The sequence below is a fragment of the Gossypium hirsutum genome, chromosome A06 (genome assembly GCF_007990345.1).
Source record: "Gossypium hirsutum isolate 1008001.06 chromosome A06, Gossypium_hirsutum_v2.1, whole genome shotgun sequence".
Taxonomy (NCBI): Eukaryota; Viridiplantae; Streptophyta; class Magnoliopsida; order Malvales; family Malvaceae; genus Gossypium; species Gossypium hirsutum.
This window is the reverse complement of record NC_053429.1, coordinates 26,095,424-26,106,000: the sequence shown is the minus strand read 5'-3', so window position 1 is coordinate 26,106,000 and position 10,577 is coordinate 26,095,424. Positions and strand designations below refer to the sequence as shown.

The window sequence follows — 10,577 nt, the reverse complement described above, 5'->3', positions numbered from 1 at the left end:
GACTAATTTAAAATCAAGACCATAATTTAAGAGTGTCTAATGCAATTGCCCCTAAAAATAAATTGCCGAAATTAATCTCTTTGTGTTTTTTTTATATATTTCCTAAACCACTTATTAACCCTCCCAATCTTTAACAAAATTAAACTGGAAAAACATTACACGAAGCAAATCTTCAACCTTCAGGAAGCTATGATGACAACTAAAGCTAATGTGGAGCTAATCTCTTTGGTCTTTTGTAATACTATGACTATTAACTTTTTTCACCTATGAATTTAATTGTTTTTTTAATACATTCATAATTGAACAAACCACTATCACCTTACACTGATTGCTACCCATGACATGAGTTTTTGAAATCAACACTAGTGTGCTAAGTTAAGAGCCGGGTCATATGAACTTAATTGTTAAGTAGTAGGTGTAGGCTGTAAGTAGAGGGTAAAAATGAGCATGTATTAAAGAGTTGTAAAATCCGCAGGAAAAAGGAAGGTAGAATCCGTCCATGCATGACACGATTCCCAAAGAACGTATAGGATGCTCTGCATGGGATTTAAACGAGGAAAACCTTCACCCATTGGTTGCTCCATCTTACAAGAAATCATCATCTTATAATTGAACTCTAAAGCTGCTCTGGGTCCCCTCCCATTTTAGCTTTTTAATTTCTCTGCTTTTCATAAAAAAAAAAAGTAAAAGGGAAAGGGAAGAAAGAAAACAAAGTAGTTTTGAATTGCATCCACTTTCAAACAATCCCCCACAGGTAAGGTTAAACTCAAACAACAAGAAAACCTAATGGTTAAGAAAACCTATGTCTTTTATTAAGGGTTTGGTTTTCTAACAGTTTATAGTTAACTAAATGGTAATATTTTTATTTTTATTTTCGACTTCAATATAATTTTTTTAGCTTTAAGTAAGGATTTGAGCTTGAACCTTTTAAATGAAAAATATAAAGAACTGAGATTTCTATTTAGGAGTCCAGTCTGAGTTTACTCTAAATTTAGTCAAAGTCTAAAATATCCGAAATCAAAAGAGGGCAAAAAGAAAAGGTATAGTAATATTGATATTGAGTCTTGTTTCAGAAAGAGAATCAGATACCTAACTAATTCCCAAGTTTATCATTTGTTTTTTCACATCTTATGCTTTGATTTGCTTGTGTTCTTGAAAAGGATTTGACCCCTTTATTTTTTGGGTGCAAGTTGAAGTCAAATTATCTGGAACTGAAACATCAATCCCACTTGAGTTTGTTTATTTATCTTTGGATATGACATGAAATTGAACGGTCTATATTGGTTGGCTAAAAGGCACGTTGACAATGACATGAACCAAAATTTGGTCTAGAAGCAAATAATGGGCTTAGTTTTCTACACTAATTTATTGCCATACTTTTTAAAAAAAAATTAAGGTATTTTTCATAATTATTCCTTCCATTTTCACTATTCCTACTTAAGTTTGATCATGTCCATGCTTTCAATTTTAGGAGCCTGCTAATCAAATCAATTTTCAACTTCATCGCCTTTATCTTTCTTTCCAGGAATAATGACAATGATCAAAACTTTTTATCAATTTAGAATTTCTTTCTTTTATTTTAGGTAAACTAAAAATTAATCCCTTTAATTTATTTTCTCACAATCCCATCATTTTATTTTACAAAAATGCATTCTAAGCTTCTTAATTTTAAAAAAAATTATTTTAGCTCTCTATTTATTTTTTGTTTTTCTTAGCCCTTAAATTAGTATTTTTTTATTAAATTACCTCAAAATGAATGAAAAACCTAATTTTTTTGAACTTTGTTAACGTTGCATGCAAGTGGATGGCACGCCAGGTTTAATTACTTTTTTAAAATTTAAAAAATAAAAAAATAAAACTATTTTTTAAAAATCGTTAAAGTTTATTAAAAACTTATAAATATATATTTTTAAATTTTTAAATTTTAATTAAATGCTAACGTGTTATCTATGTGGAATCCACGTGTATGCTTTGTCAGCAAAGTTAATAAATGTTAAATTTTCTATCTATTTTTGGGCAATTTAACAAAAATGCAAGTTAAAAGACTAAAAGAAACAAAAATTAAATGAAAGACTAAAATAACTTTTTTATAAAGTTAGAGAAAAAAAATCTTTATACCTTACAAAAATTGACAATATAGTCTAGTTGTTGGTAACTACATTAACTTAAACCACTTTTTTAATAATTTGTTGCAGATAAATTGGTAGAGTGCCATTTTGTGCTCATTTCATATATATGAATGGTTCAACTATCAAATTCCAAATCAACAATTTAACTTTAAAATTTCAGTGTTATCCACTTAAACTAAATTTTAAAATTTGTATTTATAAAATATAAAGATTGAATTTTAATAAATTAAAATATAGAGATTAATTTTTTAAATTTTTGTAAAATAAAAGGATAAAATTTATAATTAGAAATTTTTTTCCTTTACATTGATAATCCAACATTGATTGTCAAGCAAATACAAATGGAGACGACTCAACAATTAATAGATGATATATTAGATATATATATATATATGCGAAATTAACAACAAATTACAATTGCCTACTAAATTACTATTATTATTGATTAGTCCTTTTAAAAATTCTTTGTCCAGGTGCAAGGATAGCCATAGGATCAAAATTGGCCTTCCTCTTCTCAAATCTCGTCCATTGATTCCCAAAATGTCGTTTCCAATCCTCTTTGGCACGGTAGTGAGGGAGGTATAGCTTGAAATCCAATCCCTCTTTGATGCACCATTTCACTATCTCACGGTTCTCCGCTACCTTCTTCTCCACCGACGGTCCCTTCGGAACAAACCGGAGCAACGCCACAATGTAAAAGATCTCCCCTTCTGGCAACGCCACCGATGTCCGACTATCCCATCTGAAAAAAAAGAAAGAAGAGAAAACCAAACCCATTCATGCATTAGAAAACAAAGATATAAAAAGAACCAATGAATGACTCTCCATATATGCTCATTTTTTATGTCCATTTTAAAACATAGATTTTAGCTAAAACAAAAAAAGACATGGGTGCCTTTCTTAGGTCACAATCTTATCCTATATATAAATTTGAGGAAAAACAAAATAATTCCCATTCCCCCCACCCCCCATCATTTAAAGAAAAATTTCCTTTTTTTGGGAAAGTTTTGAGAGGCCATAACGAAATTTAGTTAGGCAAAATGCAAGGCCAAGGTCACGGAAGGGGTAATTTCGTCGGAGAAAAAAAGAAAATGGTGGAACACAGACAAATAATGGGTGTCATTGTAAAGCTTGGTTGGGCGAATAAATTTTTGTTTGTCTGTTTCTGAAATGGCGAAGACTGATGGGCCGGAATCGAAAGTTACCTCACTTGGAAAATCTCACTTTCCATAAAAAGAGTTACGCTTAATGACCGATATGTCCTCCCCAACATTATTATTATTAGTAGTCTGAATTTTAGCACACAATTTTCAGACGTGAAAAAGAAAATAAGTTTTTTGTATTCAAAATTCTTTTAATCCTATGTGAGTGGGACCCACCACAAATCTTTGTCTTTTATACTTTACTTGTATATATACGTTTAACCAAAACACCCAACATGACGTACACTGTAATCACAAATCCTCATCGACTACGGTTATGATCCACTACGGTTGAGCTCACAGTACGAACCCACTCGTGGGCCCCGTGTTGTTGACTAAAAAAAAAACAAATCCCAGCCGCCTGATTCAGTTTGTTTAAGCAAAAGAATCCTCCGAGCAGATGGAAAAACCCTGCCAGGTGATCTTAGGTTTGATTCATTGTTGTTGATAAAAAAAGTTAATTGTTTCAGTCCTGCACAATTTAAGAATTTAATCTTTATATTTTAATATAATATAATTTTATCATTAATTAATTTAAATAATTAATATCATTATTATTTTAGTTAAAATATTAACTTGAATTTTCCTTCTCGACTCATCATGTTGATATAATTTCCTTTTTGGTATTCGAAGGGATTTTTTTTTTAAATGTCAATAATTTTAATCAAATAATTATTAGGACTAAAATCATGTTCTGTAGAATTAAAATATAAGGACTAAAATTTAAATTTAAGCATAGTAGAAAGCCAAAACTATAATTAAACCTAAAAAAACAAAAGTGAAATTTGGTCCTCACGGTCCCACCTTATGACACATTTCGAGATTCCAAGTTTTGTGATGAAACCTCGTCATCTCTCACGTGACAGACATGCAGGTTTTTTGACATATAATGAAAGGTGGGCTCCACAATAATAAATAATTGGGAAAGGGGGAGGGCAATACTCACTTGCTTCGCAAAAGAGGGTAGATTAACATGGGCCCACCGATTCCATTTTTCACCATCTTTTTAAACACTGTCTGATCGAATTCAACGATGTCTGATTTGGACACGAAGAGGTTGAGCCAAGGGTGAGGATTGTCCCAAACGCCGTTGGCTTTCGCGTCTTGCTCCGCTCGTTTCACACGCAATAAGAATCCCATGTAGCTGACGTCCACCTGGGATATCAACCCATCCACGAATCCTAGCCCTCCAACAAGTCTGCTTACAGCCTGCAAAGTGGCAGTCAAGGACAATCACGTCATTTTGCAGAATGAAAAATTATTGCCATTCGTGAATTGCAGATTCCAGAAGATGATGGGGTTATTTTTGTCCCTTTGTGGAACTGTGTGGGTGAGGGGGAGGGGGACCAAAAACGTCAGCCAAAATCTCAAAAATCAGCCAGCTAGCCGTAACGTTACTAATTTAGCCCTGACAAATTCCTGATTTCACGAAAGTGACCCGAACCAGGAAAATCCGAGAGAAGGAACACCAGAGTGCCATTCTCGTAATTAAACACCAACAGAATGGGTACTTTCAAAAAATTAATCTTCTTGTCAGAAAATCCAATGAAAGATACATTAAACTGTATGGTCAGTTTCATCTACACAACTACATACAATAATTCTCACATTATTTAGTACGCTCACTTAATTTTAAAAATTTGTGGAAAACTACAATTATAAATATTTTTTAATTCCTTTTTCTAAATGATGGAGGAGGAGAATAAGCCCCGTCCTCCGTCGCTGAAGGTTGTACACGTGGAAGACACCTCTGAGTTTTCTTTGACTTTATTTTTTCACTGTCCGGCGGGGACACGATTGATGATAGGACCCCACTTAATTTTTGTTTGTGGTCAACAGATTTATTAGGCCCCACCAAGCTATAACGTAGGTCAACACTCAGTCATTAAAAACACAACATTATGCTTATTTTGACTTATTATCATTCACTCATCCACGGTTACCAATCAAGGTTCTATGTTATTATCTGAATATGCGGCGCAGGTGATTATTGACTGTTAAGTCAAAAGTTAAAAAAGAAAAAGAAAAAGAAAAGTTACCATATCCACAGTTGAAGGCAGGTCACTGTTGCGGTAATGAAAAGCCAGTTCAAGGCAGTAGAGGACTGGGCCGGCGGTTTGAGGGAGGTGAGCCGGGTTGAACTCTTGGTCCGGGTTCAACTGTACGGAGGGCCAGCCATTGACTGGATCGTCGTTGTTGCAGAATACGAACCCTTCCACGTAATCGAACGACTCGTCTTCTTTCTGACTCACCAGAAACTCAGCATCCCGAGTGAATTCCTCAAACTCGGCGTACACCACCCTTATCCATCTTACCTAATCACACAAATAACAATAATAATAATAAAACCTCCTTAAAAAGACCGAAATTACGTGACGTTAACGTGCCAATCATGCACTATTACATTTGTTTTTGGTAAAACATGGTTAAATAAATGTTTTCATCCCTTTACTATACTTAAATTAGGGTTTTACTCCTTGTGCTTTACCTTAACATTATTAGATCCTCTACTTTCATAATGTAATTACTTAACAGTAATGGTGACCTCGAAAAATCAGGTTTAGCATTTTAATCAAAGTAGTTAATGGTGTTAACATGTCAAACTAAACAATAATATTATAAAAAAAATTAGATGACCAAATTATAAAAATTGCAAGTATAGGATTAAATTTCAATTTAAACATAGTAAAGGCATCAAAACCGAAAGTTGACCTAAAACTATACTCACCATGTCCGGAGCTAGCTGAAGCTTAACCCTTGCTCGGGTCATAATACCGAACTGACCGAGTCCACCGAGGGCTCCGAAAAAGAGTTCCGGGTTTTGGGTTTCGGAGCAAACCGTTATATCTCCTTTTCCCGTTACGACTTCCAGTTCCGTTACGTTCGACGTTTGGGGACCATAACGGAAGGCTTGTCCACTAACGCCAGCGTTAGACAAGGTTCCACCAACGGTCAAGCTCAAGTAATCGGTCCACGACCTGGGAGCCAACCCGAATCTCGAAACGCACCGTCTCAAGACGTCTTCCCATAATGCCCCGCCGGAGACGTCGATGCAAGGGGAGCCATTGACGGTCAAGAGCTTGAAATGGTTTTCCCCAGTGGAACGCATGTCTATCACGTAACCACCGTCGGCCATCGCCTGACCGTTGATTGAGTGGCCGTTACCCCTAGCCGCAACCGTCAGGTGGGGAGTCCCGGCGGCGGCCTTAACGACCCGAGATATATCCTCGGCTCCCGATGGTCTAATTAGATACAAGGGCTTAACCGAATAAAGCCCGCCGAAATCTTTACTGGCTATGCCGGAAACGTCGCCGTTTTCGATGCTGCCTTGTAAGTTGAGAGAGTTGAATATGGTGGAAACGTCGTCGTCCAGCTTCGACTCGGCGTCGCTGTCGTGTACTATTCGACCCAAGCAAGCTATCATCTTTGTTGCAAATAGGAATTTCGCCAAAAGAAGAAATAAATAAATAATAATAAATTTACAAGTGCTATGAAACTAAGATGTTTCTGGGCATAGTTTGGGGACGAGGAGAGGGGGAAAGAGGGGTTTAAATAAGGCTCGAAATTGGGGGTCTAAAAAAATGGGTTAGTATTTAATTCAATTTAATTAATTGAAGAGGAAAATTTTGTGATGTCAAGTTTGAATAATAAGTTTGGAGTTTGGAGCAAGTGTAATTGCTTTAATACTTTTACATTCTTTTTTGGTTTTTTCAACAAGCATTTTGATTAATAATTTGCATTTGTGGATGAAAACAAGTGAAAGAGAAAAGAAATATATATATAATAAGGCAGAAGAATATGCAATTAGCTTGTTGTTATTTGCATTTTTTCTAAAAAGAATAAATAAAAATTGTTAATTAAAAAAATTATCTCAACCTTAAAAATTTGTGTGGCATTAAAATTAGGATTCAAACCCTACGATCTATCCCTATCCATCCCTAATGTAGAGAAAAAAAACGTGAATTTTTAATTTAAAGATTGACTTGAGTTGAGACATCTTCGGATGGATTAACAAATAATAGCTTTGTAGTGTTTTTAGTGGGTAGAATATGGTGGGAAGGGTTATATATAAACTATAATTAAAAAAAAGAAGCAGATTAAATATATAATGTAACATAGATATTTATGTAATGTAGTTTGACCATGTAATTTCTTAAAAATAAATTATTTATCATGTAATTCATTTTTTATCTATCACTTCCTTAATAAAAAAGAACAAAAATACCTATATATTATAAATAGATTTTTTTTATTTTTACCCACATAATGAGTGGTGTAAATTTTAATTTGCTTGTTAATTAATTTGAAATGAAAAACAAAACTTCAAATATTGCTTCTATAAAAGTTACTAAAATATTCTCTTCTGTTTTTTTAATTAAGGCAGTTGTGAGTTTTTTTTTTTGCTAAAAAAAGTCAACTGTGACTTAATTTATATTAATTACTCAGTTTTTATAATTGTTATCGTAATTAATGAGAATGTATTGAATCGTCGATATCCTCTTTGGTCATCTAGATGTTGTTTTACATTTTTCACGTTTCTGAAATATAAAAATTAAAGAAATTCTTCAAATGCAAGAACAACACCTGAAAAGATAAAAGCATTCTAATTTTTTTTAAATAAAGTTTATTTTTTTAAACACTTAATTGGCTACTTGAATTATCAAAATACATGAAAAAGACTAAGGGTAGATCTAGAGGGATTGGCAAGGTCCCGACCCCCCTTAAAATGAAAAAATTTTCATTTAGACCATTTATAATTTATAAAATTTTAAATTGGTAATGATAAAATTGCACTTCCCCCAAATGATAACAATTTAATTTAATCCTCTAAAAATTATAAAATATATAACTATTAAAATGGAAAATTTACATTTTTACTATCATAAAAATATATAATTTATTTCCGACCACCCCAAAAAGAATTTCTGACTTCGCCCCTGCCCCCAAGTCATATTTTTGGGTCTGCCACTAGAAAAGGTCTTTTGACTGTTAACTTTAACGGTTGACCGTTAAAGTTATAGAAAAATTATAAAATATTTTTTTTAGTACGATAATTTTTATAAGTTTTTTTTATGAATTTTATATTTCTTTACATTTTTTTACAATTTTCTTATGACTTTATAAAATTTTATAATTTTTTCTATATATATTATATATTTTTTACAATATTTATAAAATTTTACAGATTTTTATAATTTTTTATGATTTTTATAATTTTTAATAAATTTTTAATATTTTTATTAAAATTTCATCATTTTTATATTTTTTATTGATTTTTACTTTTTTATCAATTTTTTATCACATGTTATGCCGTGGTTATGAGATGTGGTGGCTTTAATTGAAAAAATTAAGGGCGGTAACCGTTAAAGTTAATGGTTAAAGAGCCTTTTTCAGTGGCAGATCTAGAAATATGACTTAGGGGGTAGGGGTGAAGTTAGTAATTTTTTAGGGGCGGAATTAAATTATATATTTTATAATAGTAAAATACAATTTCACCATTTTAATAGCTTATATCCTAATAGTTTTTAGAGGATTAAATTAAAATTTTATCATTTTGGGGGTAAAGTGTAATTTTATCATTACTAATTTAAAATTTTATAAATTACAAAGGGCTTAAAAGGAAAAAAATTCATTTTAATGGGAGCTAGGGCCCCTTCCAGTCCCCTCTAAATCTGCCATTGGCGTTTTTTCAAGTATTTTGACAATTTAAGTACTTAATTGAGTGAAAAAAATAGACTTAATTGCATTTTTTCTAAAAAAATTGAAAGTTTTTTTTTTTTAAATTCAAGTATCAAATTAAATGAAAAAGAAAATGACTTAATTACTTTTTGAAAAAGAATTTAAGGGAATTTTTATACTCTTAAACTTAAAATATTAAATATATTAGTATAAAAACTGTTGAGAGAAGGGAAGTCAACGTGTTAATGATTTAGTGTGGTGGCAAAATTAAAATTAATCCTAAAAAGAAAAAGGGATAATTGATGATAAAAATCTAATGTAACTCTTTAAATTGTTGCAAATTATCATGACACAAGAGGTGTTTGTTATAAAGAAGAAAATATTAACATTCAAATTGCTGTAATAATGTTGTAGTTATTTCACATATTAGATTTAAAAGTTGACACATTCTTTCAGGTTTAGTAGAAAAAATTAAAAAGTGAGATGTATGATCATATTTAAACCTTGCTTGAACCATGTATAAATGTAATTGTTGAAACCATTTTTAATTTTAAAACGTGGATCGACTTTAAAAACATGGATGGAGTCGCCACCAATTCTTTTTGAGGTGTAATTGGGCCACCTTATAAAGTATTTTGGTCTACGAATGTTAAGAAAATAGGTTCGGGAATCAATTACGTACGAGGAAGGATTAGCACCCTCGTAATGCCCAAAATCGGTACCAAATCGATTAATAATGTCCTTATTGTTGAAAATTTTAAGAGATTTTAAAATATAATTCTTTTAGAAAATATTTGAACGGTTCGTTTTGGGATATTAAGGCTTATTTGTTTTAAAAGGACAAAATGTCACACCCAGTACGTTAGGATGCAACATTTTAACCCTCAAGACCCAAATAGTCCCTTAATTTTCCGAAACCTGAGACTAGAAGGATATTTAGACATTTGGATGACCGAAAAAAACCACAACCCAGCACGTTAGGGCACGACTCTTTCGGACTTCCAAACGCGAAACATTGCCTTGTTTTATAAGACTTTTGAAAACGATCTAAAGTCAATTAAAAATGTATTTATTTAATTTATTTTTGAAAAAACAAAAAACTAAGAACTAGCTTAAGTGAGTTTAAATTTGAGTCGTTATACCATACAAGGAAACAGGTATGCCATTGTGAAATATATAACAATAATCTAATGCAACAATATAATACGACTAAATCATAACAGGATTAGAAGATATGCATATAAAGTAAAAGGCATAATTTAAATTGAATATATACGCAAAATAACATAAAAAAATATTTTGAAGACCGAGGTATACTTTGAAATGGGATTTAAAAGAAACAAATGTATGAATAAAATATAATACATATATATATAAAAGAATATGGATAGCAAGCAATATGAAATCAATAATAATATATAGTGAGGAGTAATAAATAATAATAATTTAGTATAAAATAACTGATAAAAAAATGGTGTATATAAAAAAACAATATGATAAGTCCATTAAAGAATATATTTGAAGGAAAAAAAAACTTTTAGGGAAAAGAATGTATATATATAGAAGT

General features: G+C 31.7%; 1 protein-coding gene across 1 annotated transcript; it reads right to left on the bottom strand.

Annotated features, from left to right (window-relative positions):
* Window positions 1–2,410: 2,410 nt before the first annotated feature.
* LOC121230667 (cytokinin dehydrogenase 7) lies at window positions 2,411–7,074 on the bottom strand. Its single transcript, XM_041115822.1, has 4 exons — window positions 6,060–7,074; window positions 5,371–5,646; window positions 4,278–4,540; window positions 2,411–2,871 (listed from the first exon to the last, which is right to left on the bottom strand). Exons 1-4 carry the CDS (start codon window positions 6,753–6,755, stop codon window positions 2,568–2,570), a joined length of 1,539 nt encoding a protein of 512 aa, XP_040971756.1. The 5' UTR covers window positions 6,756–7,074; the 3' UTR covers window positions 2,411–2,567.
* Window positions 7,075–10,577: the final 3,503 nt, after the last annotated feature.

Coding starts and splice junctions, on each gene's coding strand:
- LOC121230667 (XM_041115822.1), bottom strand. CDS start 6,755: ATGATAGCTTGCTTGGGTCGAATAGTACACGACAGCGACGCCGAGTCG. Junction 4,541..5,370: donor TGCCTTCAACTGTGGATATG/GTAACTTTTCTT, acceptor GCCACTTTGCAG/GCTGTAAGCAGACTTGTTGG. Junction 2,872..4,277: donor TACCCTCTTTTGCGAAGCAA/GTGAGTATTGCC, acceptor CTTTTTTTTCAG/ATGGGATAGTCGGACATCGG.